Source organism: Poecile atricapillus, chromosome W (genome assembly GCF_030490865.1).
Source record: "Poecile atricapillus isolate bPoeAtr1 chromosome W, bPoeAtr1.hap1, whole genome shotgun sequence".
NCBI lineage: Eukaryota > Metazoa > Chordata > Aves > Passeriformes > Paridae > Poecile > Poecile atricapillus.
Window position 1 is genome coordinate 43,800,978 of NC_081288.1, and position 14,224 is coordinate 43,815,201.

Below are 14,224 nucleotides of genomic sequence, written 5' to 3' on the forward strand. Positions count from 1 at the left end.
AACTTTAAAATGCAGAACTTCAAAGGAATGTTGCTAAGCACAAAATTTAAAGCTTCAGACAAAGAACAGTAAGACTATTTCCCAATAATTTATTATTACATTGGTTTAGTTGGATTAAAGAAAAAAACTTGTTATGATTGTTTCTCAATTTAACACAAATCCTCAAGTAAAATAAGGAAATAGTTGCAACATAAAAATCTCCAGTTTGAAAGCAACTTAAATCAACATATTTCAGGACAGTAACATATTCCAACTTTCAGTGTCTTAAGTGTACCACAGTAGTAACATCATTTGATCTAGCTGTAACAACAAAAGACAGCCACAAAAATAAAAAGATTCTGTATTATTATCAAAGTTCTCTTTTTGTGTTACCTAATCCAATTTAAACACACATTAGACAAAAGGAGATCAAGATACTCTACAGCAGAGTTATCCAATTTCAACTTTTCATGTTAGAACAGGTACAGAGTTCAGCTTTCTTTGTAAAGGAAAAGGAATCATACCTGTTGAAATAATGCTGCACCAATCTAACCAGTTCAACATCCAAATCAGTATATCTACATTGGTGCAGACTGGGCTGAAAAACCCAAGTAAGTTTACTACCTCCAAAACTGGACATAAACTTTATGTTTTATATATAAACTTAAGATTACCTACTTGAGCTTAATGTATATTTGATATAATGTTTAACATGTAACTGCTCATAATTACAACTGTTATTTCTCAATTGTTGCTTCTTTCTTAAATTTAATCTATATTATTAATAGTTATATTTATGACAATCCTTCCTAGACTTCTTCCAATCCTTTGGAATTAGGACAGGTTTTAATAAAAATAAAGACTTCAAGGAAAAAACTCTTCTGTGTTGATTTAAGAATATTCTTTGAACAGTATAGCCTGCAGAAGAGCTTGCCAACATATGCTTAAGGATTGTTTGGGAAAACCAGCTCTTTCATCTTCATACACAACTCAACATAGGTTTGCTATTTAAAGAAACAACTGTAGTTACTTAGTAAAATATGGAACACACTGTCCATACTTTTAAGTCTTCACTTTTAACTATTGTCATATACATATACATATACATTGAGGCACATAAATGAAATATGATTTGTTTCAGCAAAACAAAATATTCTGATCTAACGTGTCCTTGAAGTAAAACAACTATAGTAAAAAAAATACCTACCTCTACATTAGCTTTTTGTTGGTCTGAAAGTGCAGAAAGCTGGAAAATAAAATTCAAGTGTTATTTTTTTTGTATTCTAACTCCTTCATTACTAAGAGAAAGACTTGCTTTTTTAACAGCCATACGATCTGCCTTTCCCCTTATCACAAGATTTAACTCAACTCCTTCAGATCTCTAAACATTAAAGAAATAGCATGACCACAGGCATTAAAGAAACAGAATGCTAATTAGTCAAAAAACCTATTTTCCAAGTCAGTTTGCACAAAGTATGAGACATTCACACAAAAATCAAATTAAATCATGTCAGAATTGGTGTTAAATAGAAGCCAGACATATTTACTTGTTTCAGAATGTGAAGGTAGTCGTAACAGAAGCCAATGATGTTGGAAGAGATATCATCATCTTCATGAATTAGAAGTTGCAACATCAGGGCCACTTTTGCTTCAATAGCTTGTAGAGTGTCTTGAGCACTCTTCATATCACCATTTTTTATCAGTTTAGTCCAACTAGCTATTAATGCTTGCCCCATCCCATTGACCAGCTTAGAAAATCTGGCCAAAAAGTCCACATCATCCTCCTGCAAGAAAAGACATCCAATTAAAAAGCTTACACTTAAATAACATGAGACTAGAGACTGTACTAGCCATGTCTAGTATGTACAATTAAACCAACACTTTTCTCCTTGATGGAAACTACCAACTGCCTACAACTGGTTCTTTTCCCCCCGGGAATAGAGAAAAAAGCTAAAGCAATGCCAGACGTGGCTGTCCTCCATTACATAACAGTAGCTTGCTTCATCTCTTCAGATTTGTTTGCTTCTCTCTCTACAACAATAAGCAGGTTAAAAATAAAAGCAGCAGCACACGCCTACCATAAATTTTAGGCTGTATAAGAGGAAAATGTTTTTATGAAAAAACTTCAAAGAATTAATAGCTGTGGCTCACTTCAGAAATACTGATGACAAGTATTACCTTTCAGTACTGCCTATAAGAGTGAGTTAATATTAAATACTTCTGGCTTGCTTTGCAGGAAAACATTGATCAGAATCAAGAATACCCCTGAAGCAGCCACCAACTCTGCCATAAACTGTACAAAAATGTAAAAATAACAAGTCCACCTAAGAAAGTCTGAGGTAAGATTTTTATAAGTAGGACCACAAATTTGACAAAAGTTTCAAAAGTAAGAGGTAAAAGCCTTGCAATCTAAGAACTACATCTTCGTAAGGACTAGTTGCTCTTTCTCCACAGCAAGTAGTGAACAGCTGTTCCTTGAACATGGCATCTGCCAGGCAATGTGTGTTTAGTTAGTAGGTATACTTTTCCAGCTTATAGATAAGCATTTCAAGCCTCATGTTTGATAGTGCACACAGGCAAAAGAGTACATGTGTCCTTAAGAAAGCTCTTTGCCGTACCTAATTATGTGTAGATTTTTTCAGGATGAGACATTAAATCAGTGATCTTGGCTACAGTACCTATTACAGAATCATTCAGAAGGGAAGATTCAAGACAAGGAAACACAGAACCAGTATTAACAGTAAGCACAGCATACTCTAGGAGAGGAACAGAGGAGTAACATAGTACCTTGCTTCTAGAATGAAACCCTGCGTGTTTCATCCAAACTAATAATAAACATTAATAATAAGCTCTTAAATTTAAGTATAAGAAAACTGAAAGAAGTGTTCAGCTTTGATGCAGAAGCAAAAGTACTTCCCTCTAATCTATGGACTGCTTTATAATTTTCTGTGCATCTGCTTATTTAAGAACTGTCAGCAACCTATGACTCATTCCTGTTGTTAAAAATCAATGCACAAACCTGATCAATACTGAAGAGGCCAGCAGACTGCAATACTTGACATAAAGACTCAACCAGTTTTGTTTTATCAATTGGGTCCATTCCCTTATTTACAATTTCAAACAAACAATCACAGGCTTCTTCCCGGAGAACTTCCACAGACATGTGACCTAGCAGCATATTTATAAACCTTCAGAGAAAAAAAGTTTAGCTTTAGATGCACAAAGTAACACTGTATAGAAGCTTTATATTATTTGTGTGCATATTTAGAATTATTTCTTTTTACAACTCTTCTTTTTCTATTGTACTGTCAGAACTTAACAATTTTATACATTTTAAAGAAAACACAGCAAATTGAGTAATGTTTAGTGTGGCCTTTATATCAGCTTGGCTTGCAAAAACACTCTCTAAAAATTCCCAAAACTCCAAACATAGAATTAAAAACCATCTTTAAAAGACTTGTATATATATATTTCACTCTGTAGAGTCAGCACACTACCAAGGTGATATTTGCAAACCCTTTCCATCAAAACCTTACCTTTCATTGGCTATCAGGCTCAAATCTATCCAGGATACATAAGCTCCAACTACTTCAAGGCACTGGCATGTCAACTCTGAGTTATTATATTGATAATTCTGTAAGATTTGGTACCATGATTCCACCAGACTTGGAATGCACTGTTCCCTCATAGTATCTTTTAGTAAGGTGTTCCTACGAGCCTCCTATCAATACAAAAAAAGGATAAAATCAGTCTTGTCACAGATTAGCATCTTGTCAAATTAGTAGCATTTTTGTATCCACTTGCAGACATCATGTGTCATAGCAAGATACATAAATCAGAAACCCCATGAACATGTTTTTTTTCTTCCAATAAATAAAACTAAAATATCCTAAGCTTTCTCTTTTATTATCCACAATGCCCAAACACTGAAAAAAAAAAAAGGCAGAAAAAGAAGAACAGTCCTCTAAATCATTAAATGGACTTGCGATGTTAGGACCCCTTAAAACACGCACTACAAAAAAATTAACAACTTAAAACGAGTAAGTCTAGCATTACACTGGCAAACTCAGTTGATTAAATTTTGTTTGAAAGCTTTCAAGGAAAAATAAATATTAGCTGAAAAGTATGAAATCATAAAAAGTATTAAACAACAAAGCTAAACAAAATATTTTGAATTTAAATCAAATGTACATCTAAAGCTAAACATCTGAAGTGTCTAAGGCAGAGCTGCCACAGGAAAAAAGCATATCTAAAAACCTTCTGCTCTAATTAAAGGAAGAGAACGTCTTAAAATTTTAAAACAAAAACATTTTTTTAATGCAAAATAATAACTTGCCTCTGATGTATGAACAACATCCCGGTCCACCAGCTCAGCATCAACAGCCATCAGGATTCTGAGGTACATATCCACACCTCGTGGATTAAGGTCAACTACTGACAGAATGTCAAAAAAAAACTTGGGCCATTTTGTGAGATATTCAGTAACAAAAAGCAATGCAAAGACTTGTGCTGCTTTGTTGCGAATAAAAGTCTTCTCAGGCTGGGGATTCAGCATCTGGCAGAAACAAGACATTTCATCTGTATATTCTTAATAAATTATAGAAGAATCTTATGGGTTTGTTGATCTCTCTGCAGTAGTTAATGTACTACCTCTCTTCCTGTCTGAGACCAAAAAAGAAACCCTTACATTTCCAAGGAATTTAAAGAAAAATTGGCTAAACTGTCATGCAATGGGGAAGATGTTCTCTATGGGTGATACAGTCCTAAGCCTTTCATTCAGTACCAAGACATCAAGTGTACTACTCAAAGACTAAAGGGCCATTTGCCAGTTAGATCAAAGTTACAGTCCTCCTGTAGCTAGCTTGTGCCTGTGTTAGATGTTAGTGCTAAGAATAGTAAGGGAAGTTCCTAAATCTAAGGGAAAAAATAAAAAAAACTGTCACTACCAATCTCCCCTTTTCTCCTTTCCCTTTTATAAACTCCTAAATGGAACAGTTTGCCACAAGGAGAAAAGCAATTTAATCCACTTCATAATGATCTGGTTTTTAACAGTAAAAACTGTATTTTAAACTCTGTTATATTCTATTTCCTACTGTTAAACTTTCTACACAGCAACTATGTTAATCTTCAGCGCAGAAGTGGAATGACAGCTATATAATGGCAGGTATGGACAAACCAGTGGATGGTTCTGCTGACTGCAAACTCCTGGGTGGGGCTGATACTACAAGTTTGGCTACAGTAACTAATTCCACAAGCAAGAATAGTCCATACTCTGCCATGGTACTAACAGAGGAGTGACAAACATCTGCCAGAGGACTGATAAACATCTGCCAGCAGATTCTAAGTAGATAGGAGTTCACTCAGTAGGATCTTAGAAAAAGAATTAGCAGGCCTGCTCCTCCTCTAGACACCCAGAAACATCAGGAGTCTGTATTATACCCCTCTAAAGGGGAAATTTTAATACACCTTATCTTACACATTGATTTACAATTGATTAAACCACATTCATTATCTGATACAAGAATTACATATTTAGTAATAAGTTCAGGCATGGACTTCTTTACAACACTTGATTTAAAAAAAATTCTCAAACCTTTAACAATCAGGTACCAAATATCTGCAGGAAGCCATCTTTAAACACAAACAACAGATGAAACATTTAGTCCACACTCAATGTCTTGTGTTAGCCTAAAAACTTAACATGTAACACTGCTGTGAAGGACATACATACCTGTGCTTGCAGCCATGTTATGAGTGTTTCCCTAATTAGCTGCTGCTGGACTTCAGTAAGTTCAGAATATCTGAAACAAAAAACATTGAGGTCAAAATACAACTGTGCTTCATGACAAGCACCAACACTCAGCAAAGAAAAAACTCTTTTATATGGTATATAAACCTCCACATTAACATAAATGAAAAGTTTCTATGACAGCAATTTACAAAACTATTTGCATGCTAAAATTTTAACTTTAAAAAAGGCAAAAATATTAAAAAACATTTTACCCGTAGTAATAGATCACATCTTGAGGCATTACTGCCTTCTACATTGGAGTAGAAGCTTGAAATTTTGCAGGACAGGTGCTCTATTAGGGACAGGACTTATCACCCTGATAAAAATACACATTTGACCATAGGCCAAAGGAAGAAGAAAGAGACATCTGTATATGCTTGAACTTGTTTACTACACATAGAAGACTATCGCTATTGAGTACAAGAAGTCCTTCGCTGATCTAACCTACACTACATTTACTATCACACTTATGTCAAAAAAATCCAAGGAAGTAATTCTGCTTTATGTCATTAGATATAGTCCTGGCAAATTGTGACATTATATCCAGCTCACCTCAAATACAAGCCATACCTCTGCCAGGACTAGTGAAACTGAGAATGCTCTATTGCAAAGAGAGTTAGCTATAGGTTTACAGAGTCCTTAATAGGAATGACTGAATAGGACTCCAGTGTTTCTGTCACAGCCAACTGCTCACTAAAGACATAAAAAACCCACCCCACTGAAAATGTTTAAAGAAAATAAGCAGTAGGAAACAAGAAAGAAAACATACTGAAGGAAACGGTGACAGGGATGAAAGAAGCAGAGAAAAGAGGACAGGTAAAATTAGGTAATTAGTCTCTAACATTTGCACTCATACCAAACTGTAGAAATCAGTCACAAAGTACATCTTATTCCTATCTAAACTCCTGACCTGTTCAGTGTATTACAAGCAGCCATGATGATATTCAAAGATTCCATGATGCTCAATTCCAGAGCAAGGGAGCCCAAAGTGAGGAAAAAATATAGTTCTGTGCAATGACATTCATAGTATTAACAAGTACTTTTCCCTAGAATTGTGGTTTTATGAAACCACCACTCAGTGAAAAGACTTCTTTCTCAACATCTCTGCTATGGTTATTGAATGAATGGGGCTCTGTCTAAAGTCCAGGACTCTCTACAGAGAATGGCTGCAACAACTGGTGAGAGTACAGAGTAAAGCCTGAATCTGCAGACAGGAATAGTTAAGTTTCAAGCAGTCCTTGCTAACTGGGTCTGCACTGGGCCATACACAGATGTTAGACTAGCTGAGAGCAGAGCACGCTGCTCAAAACTTCTCTAAGGAAAAGGTAAAGAAATACAAGACAGCTCTCTGCACTAGACTACAGACACCTCATCAAACAGAACCAGGCAACAGATACGATTTTATTTGCAAGCAGAATAAAAAGGGAATTAAATGGATGTATAGGGATGGTGCCAACAAAAATTACTCACTTGAATTTAACTTGATGTTCCAGAACTTGAAAGCAGAAGAACTTGATGTGATCATCACTAGAAAAGAAAATTTTGTTACTGAAAACAATATGGTACACATTTCTGTGAAGAAAAAAATTCCTCAAATATTACAATCAGATTGCCCCTTTGGCACTAGAAAAAAACAAACCTGCGGCTACAGTTACTTTAAAGCAAAAATGACAAATAGTAAAGCAGTTAATCTGGTAGAAATGAGCAACTGCTAATATTTATGTTTGATATTAGCCTTTTTTTCTATAGTCACCTATTTGTTATGGTTTGATTTCAGTATTGAACAAATAAAACTACAATACCTACTGTATCCTGTCCTTACAAAAATCTATCAGGCTTCAATAGTATGTTTGAGGCCCACTACTACGCTAAGTGCAAGTTGTACTCTGCATCTTAAAAATCAAAGGTAAAGACAAACTGAAGTATAGATTAAGCACAGACATTCCATGTGCTCTGTTACCCACACCACTTTTTATCTTACAATCTAAAACTTGCAACAAGCATAATGTATTTTTTAAAGATTCTAATTTCTAATCTTACATGGTTTTAATTGCTGCACATTCTGACGGAGTCAGTAGTTTTGATAAAACACATACAAAAAAGCATTCACTATAAACTACTGCTGTTATTCAGGAGATATGCACCCCTCCATTTCCTTCCAAATTGAATTATTCCATAAAACAGTGACAATCTAGTATTTTTGATGTAAATACACAACTATGTGCAAAAATAGTGGTGATTACATACTCTGCATCTTGAAAAATGGGATGGCCTACTCCATAGAACAGGGACAAGGAACTACTTATGAGATCACTGAAGTCTATAGTCTCAGTGGGCAACTGTCAGCCACTTCTTGTCCCCTGAATTTCAAAAATCAGCAGTCTTTATGCTACTAAATTAATAGAGTTTAATTTATATATTGCTCTTATGTGAAAACCATTACACAGAGGCCACAGATCAACTATGGTTTTAAAAATAGTATGAAGACCATATTAACTTTCAACAATCTAGTTTGTCTATTATGCTGCAAAGCAGACCCACACATATTATTAATGAAAATAAGAAATTATTAGTTACATTACCTGTATATACTCTGAGCTAATGCTTCTGCACAGACTTGCCAAGCATCCTGAGATATCTTGAGCTGCTCAAAGTAGGCTAGTGCCTGCAAAAATCAAGGTAAATCTCACTTTAAAAAGAACAAAACATGTAGCAATACATATAATTCACACTTGCCCTTGTATTTAAACAGCTCTTCTTCAAAAAAACTGTATTTGGATACATTCCAGTGGCTCCCTAATCACCTTAACACTGAGCAGGTTTCTTCCAAATGCTAATATCATAAGTACCCATTTCCACTTCATATTCAATACAAAGATTTTTGTTACTTGAATACAGAAGTCAAAGAACCAGATGCGTTGAGGTTAGATGGAATCTCCACAGACTAGACTAGACAGTTGACTAGAGCAGCTTGCTCAAGGCCTTTCCATATAAGTGGAAATTCACATCCAAGTTAAAATTCCTTCCACAAATTCTAAAGAAGTGGTAATTTAGATTTTTCACTGAAACAACTTACTATTTTTGTTGCACCACTTTGCTCACATTCAACACCTCAAGCTCAAAAAACAACCAAACACTGATCATCTGGAAAATTGTCAGTTTCTGAATCTTCTACAGAAATCAATGAAATCTCTACCAAATTTTAAATAATCACGTTACTTATCAGGACTTCTAAACAGCTTTTGACAACAGTTAATTTGATTTAATTGCTTTAAGGCTCAGTGTGACCTGTAATACAGAATAGTAAAGCAAGTTTTGAAGCACAGATTAGATTAACAATATTATTTCAATTCTATGAATGCATGTATTTCAAGGGGCAGGTTTCGCTGTTGGATATTTTTAGAGGCTGCTTTTTGCTTTATTTCACAAAGGTTTTCATTTACCAAAGTCATCTCCCAAAGTAATTATTCAGAATGAAGTTCTAAAATAATAATTCACTTTCTGTAGTTCGTACTAGTGATACTTCGTGATACTTTACTTAAAGTATTGTTTTACTAAAAATGGTTTGATACTTTCCTTATGTTACATCTTACACAATAGTGGAAAAGGTAGGGCCCCTTCTGCTATGAAATATTTCAAAACTGGGCAGACTGCATAGTTAAACGGTCAAATCTAAACCCTTCCAATTTTAGTGATATTGTATTGACAGATCACTAAAGATTAGCTATATCCATCCTTTTAAAAAGGCCAAATACACAGAACCAACATATTTAACAGGCTACTTAGAAAATCAAATCAAACCACATTTGTAATTGTTTTAAACATTCCAGGATTTGTTCTACGAACACAAAACCACGGTATTAACATCCTCATTCCTGAAAGACTTTACTAGAAGTTATCTTGTAGACAGTTAAATTAACATGGCAATCAGCAGAGATAATTACTCAATAAATAGTTATATGAATAATGTATTTTCATAAAAGCATCTCTTATGAAATAAATGTTACCCACATACGATTACTTTCTTAACCTGTTTTACAATAACATAAGCTTCAGTACAATTAAACCCACACATTTCATTAAAAAGACACTAAACCTAGGTAATCCATTAAAATTATAGTTAAAAACCATCCAAGAATCAACATGCTAATTTCAAGCAAATTATTTTCAGTGGCTGAATTTCATTCTATGAGAATCTATGTACAGAGTTGAGCAACAAGTACAAAGAACTGAAAAAACAGAAACAGAGTCCAGAAAAATAAATTCTATGCATTTTAAGTGCAATTGAACTGAAGTGTAACAGAATTGATAACACCCCCCCTCAGCTTACATGTTTGCAACATGACTTTGTTTTGTACTTGCCACCACAACTTTATGCATTGGCTCAAAAAACAAACTCAACAAACTCGCCCAGCCCAAGAAAATGTGGGATATTTGCACTGCAATACTACCTCTAGCTATTAGAGAGAAAAGGAAATTAATTACATACTCTTTGTCTGAAGTCTGCATCAGCATTTGGGTTGAGCCCTAAAAGGGCTTGTTCATCCATCTCTACTGCTATATTCGTTGTTTCCTGTTCCTAACTGCTTTGCCCACTTCTTCTAGAGGGGAAAATACGATCATCTGCAAATAGAGAAATTTTATTTGCTCAGCAGAATAAGAAAAATTAAAACCAGGACAGCAACAATGACAAAAGTTGGCCCTCAAACCTCAAATAACATACTCCATGAATGCACACACTTCCAATACAGATACCAGAATTCTAAGTCCTTTAATCAACTTTTCACGGTACTGTATTTCATACTGAATAAGGAAACTTTAAACCTTCCATATACTTCAGTTCTCCTGAAAAGAGAAATTAGTTAGCAGAAAGATGGCATTATGTATAGTATTCAGCTGAAAGGCTTAAATTCAAATTTCAAGCATGCAGAAGTTTCACCAAGATATGACATAGGCATAAATCTACTCCTTAAATGGAAGACAGCTTTTTTTTTCCCCACCACAAACCTAACTACAAAAAAAAAAAAAAAAAAGAAAAAAAAAAGAAAAAAAGAAGAATCTCTACTCAACTCTAATATAGATAAGATGCTTCATACACCAACTTATTAAGTATTTCCCATTGTAGGGGCAAAGTCATTGGGGGTCCTTCTATAGCATACATATACACATGTCTTAGAAGTTAACCACAAAATACACCACACTGTTAACAAAAGTTTTCTGTTCCTACTGATGGGTGCTGATTTACTAGCAATGATTTTTATTTAGAAAATTCAGTGTAAAATTAACAAGTAAGCCAGACAAATGTTCTAAAGATGGCTTGCCTCTATAGGCTGTTCTGCAATGCTCTAGTAAAACACAGAGAATTTAAAAAAAATAAATCTTCCCTGTCAAATACTAGGATGCTGTTAAATAACAAGAGGGGACAAAAATCCATCTATCCTTCAGATCTCTGCCCCTTTCCCCCCTCCCCCCCCATGGTAACATTGTTAATTAGGCCCAAAATCAGGTCTTGTTACATAAGTATGTAGGAGGTAGGGGAAAGGAAGAGACAAGAGGAAGAGACGAAATTACAAAGGAGCTGTGGTTTGAAGCTGCCTACATAACCATAGGTAGAACTTCTAATTTCTTAGTATTGTGTCTCCTGCACGCTCTACTGTTCACCCTCCTCCACGGGGAGAAAAGTGGCGCAGTGACAAGCAACAGCAAGCACAACTGAAAAGGAGAGCTCAACATTTAACATGGTAACAGACTCTTGTAGAAAAGTCAAGACAGAATACACTATGCCAAAGTGCACAATGAAAAGCAATTTAGTAAGTAAAATTGAGTTCACACAAAAAAAAATTTGCAGGTTTTGGCAGGATGGAAACCAGAAAGTCTGGAACAAAGTGATGACTCCTGGCAAAAGAAGCCTCACAGACTCCCTTAGTCACAGTGATCCCCCTCAGGGGTAGAATCTTCAGGGATTACACTTGCTGTGCTGAGTCTTCTCCCTCTGCATTCCCAGCCCCCAATCTGCTTTCCCCATAATCAACATCCAGAAGAGCCAGATTAAAAAAAGGTAAAATGCTCCAGGGAAAATGAAAAAAAATAAATTAATTGCATCTTTTGATTAGGGTCTGGTCCGGAGTTACTCAACTATTTAATATACAGAGGCATTTTTTTGCATATTTACCTGCTGATATCAGTACATTACTATTTTCTGGGCAGGTGATTTATACCTGGGTGACAAATTTTGCTAATAAAAATAACACAACTCAAACGTATTCTTTTCACTTGTTATTGCTAACAGCAACACAAATCAGTTCTACTAATTTTCTAAATGCCTCATGAGTGTATTTAAAATTTCAGCTTCTACCATATAGCCTTTTCTCAGTTTCATCTTGACTAGACAACTCTAAAAGACAATCAGTGACATCAAATATTTGAATGAACCTCTTAAGAAAAATAAAATAGCTTTTCATATCTCATGGTTTAACGTAAGCAGGTAATTTTTCTACCACAAATCTATTTAACCAGCCAGTTACACTTCAAAAGCAAAACTAAGCAGTGGTTTTTAATAGTACTAATAATTCACAAAACCCACTGCAAAATGCACTTAGCTGTAGCATCAAGTATGTCATTAAAGCAAGGCTTATTTATAAAAACAATTGATAGCATTAATAGTTAATATGCAGCCGTGCAGAAAGTATTGCCTTATTTACTTAGAGATTATTTTTTGTTAAGCAGTACACCATGTCAGGTGGCAAACTCATCATACAGTACTTAGAAGGATGCAGTTCCTTACCAGTGAAGTCATACAAGTATGTCTCATCAAAATAATTTACTCCCTTTCCCCTACTAAATACTTAAAAATGCATTTAACAGTAATGATTGTTTTCATAGTGGAAAGAAGGAGGGAAAAAAAAGGTCAACCCACTTTAAGTGAAGAAGACTGATCAATTAACAATACAAAAGTGGTCAAAGTGTGCAACTTCGATCCAGATATACCCCAATAATGAAAGCATTCAAAGCATTTTAACTACAGATGCTAAGCACGGGAACAATCAGCAATTATAAAAAGCTTCATGTTCAGCAGGCATTTTAAGATATGACAACACAGGGGGAGCCAGTGGTGTGCCTCATTTGAATTTCCTCAAGTTTTCTCTCTAATAAAACAAAGACATTAAAATTCATTTTTTACAGTCTGTTTTGTGGTTTTGCTTGCTGCAAACCTTGGGCATATTTACAGCTTCTTTGGCCTCTCTACCCTTTACACTAACCTAACACGCGGTTAAAGCCAACAGCTGTGTAACTACTGCTACTTCGACAACTTTTCAACTGGACTAGAAAAGTTTTTCTTTCTAGAAGTGACATTAGGTCTTAGTTTCAGGCACAATTTTACTGGCAGGAATTCCCAGTAAGGAGCAAGGCCTCCTTGCCCCCGCCCCAGACTCGGTCAGAGCCCGGTCTCCTGTTGCTGGGAAGAGCCCGCACGGCTCCGCTCGGGAACTCACAGCCCCCGCGCCCAGCTCCGCGGCACAGCCGTCGGCTCGCCCTTAAACCTCCCCAGCGCCGTCCCGGGCCGCTGGGAGTGACCCAGCCCCAGCCCCCACGGCGGGGAACCACCGCTCCCACCACGCCGCCACCAGCGGAATATGGAGGTGCGGGGAGGTCCCTCCCTCCCCTCATGCTGCCGTCCTACGATTTCTTCCTTCCCCCACCGGAACCATAGCGGATGGACAGGCACCGAGGCGGCAGCTCCCGCGAGCAGAACCGCACCGCAGATTACAGCGTGTATCAGCAGAGAAGAACACAGATATTTTTCGTGGCACCCGCAGGGCGGGACCGGCAGGGCCCGGCCGGCTGCAGCCCCCGCTGTTCCCCAGCAGCGGGGCCAGGCGGACGCGGCGGAGCCTCCCCCCCTTCCCCGGAGCCTCTCGGCTGCTGGGGAGGCGGCCCCGGGCTGAGGGAACCGGCCGGGGGACTCGCGGGAGCCCGCAGGCGCCGCCAGCTCAGCCCACACTGCCCCTTCCCCCCCAGGCTGAGTCACCCGCTCCGCGTGTCGCGTCCTGCCCGCGCCCCCCCACCGGTACCTTCCCGGTCAGTGCTCCATCGCCGCCGGCTCCCGCCCACCCCCACGGCTCCGCAGCCGCCACGAGCACAGGGAGCGGAGCGGGCCGGGCCGCGCCGCCTCGGCTGGCGGCGGGAGGAGGAGGAGAGAAGCAGGACCGCCCCTCTCCACCAAGCCGGCCGGCCGCGGGGCACGCCGGAATGTGCCCCGGCCGCGGGGCGGCCTGGGAGCCGTAGTCCTGCCCTCGCTCAGTACCGCCAGCACCGCTGTAAAACCGATCGCACCGGCGGAATAAACTAGAGCAGTCCCGGCCCACCCCCGACCTGCCTCCAGTGTCTGGAAATGGTGCTGTGTCAGTGGGGGCTGGGCGGGGCTGGGCCGCCGGTGCGAGCTCCGCAGTAGCG

The 14,224-nt window shown here is 37.8% G+C and overlaps 1 protein-coding gene across 3 annotated transcripts in view; it reads right to left on the reverse strand.

The window, feature by feature from the left end:
* LOC131592310 (exportin-T) overlaps positions 1 to 14,001 on the reverse strand; it is a 29,850-nt gene extending 15,849 nt beyond the window's left edge. For all 3 annotated transcript variants that reach the window (XR_009280586.1, XR_009280585.1, XM_058863725.1), the window contains exons 1-10: positions 13,843 to 14,001; positions 10,260 to 10,393; positions 8,353 to 8,435; positions 7,241 to 7,297; positions 5,711 to 5,780; positions 4,316 to 4,534; positions 3,516 to 3,700; positions 2,999 to 3,167; positions 1,527 to 1,763; positions 1,187 to 1,225 (exon numbers count right to left, since the gene is read on the reverse strand). Coding sequence is in view for 1 of the 3 variants with exons in the window: in XM_058863725.1 (XP_058719708.1) it covers positions 1,187 to 1,225; positions 1,527 to 1,763; positions 2,999 to 3,167; positions 3,516 to 3,700; positions 4,316 to 4,534; positions 5,711 to 5,780; positions 7,241 to 7,297; positions 8,353 to 8,435; positions 10,260 to 10,319 (1,119 nt within the window). In the remaining 2 variants the exon portion in view is untranslated. The remainder of the gene's footprint in view (positions 1 to 1,186; positions 1,226 to 1,526; positions 1,764 to 2,998; positions 3,168 to 3,515; positions 3,701 to 4,315; positions 4,535 to 5,710; positions 5,781 to 7,240; positions 7,298 to 8,352; positions 8,436 to 10,259; positions 10,394 to 13,842) is intronic.
* Between the last annotated feature and the right edge of the window lie 223 nt (positions 14,002 to 14,224).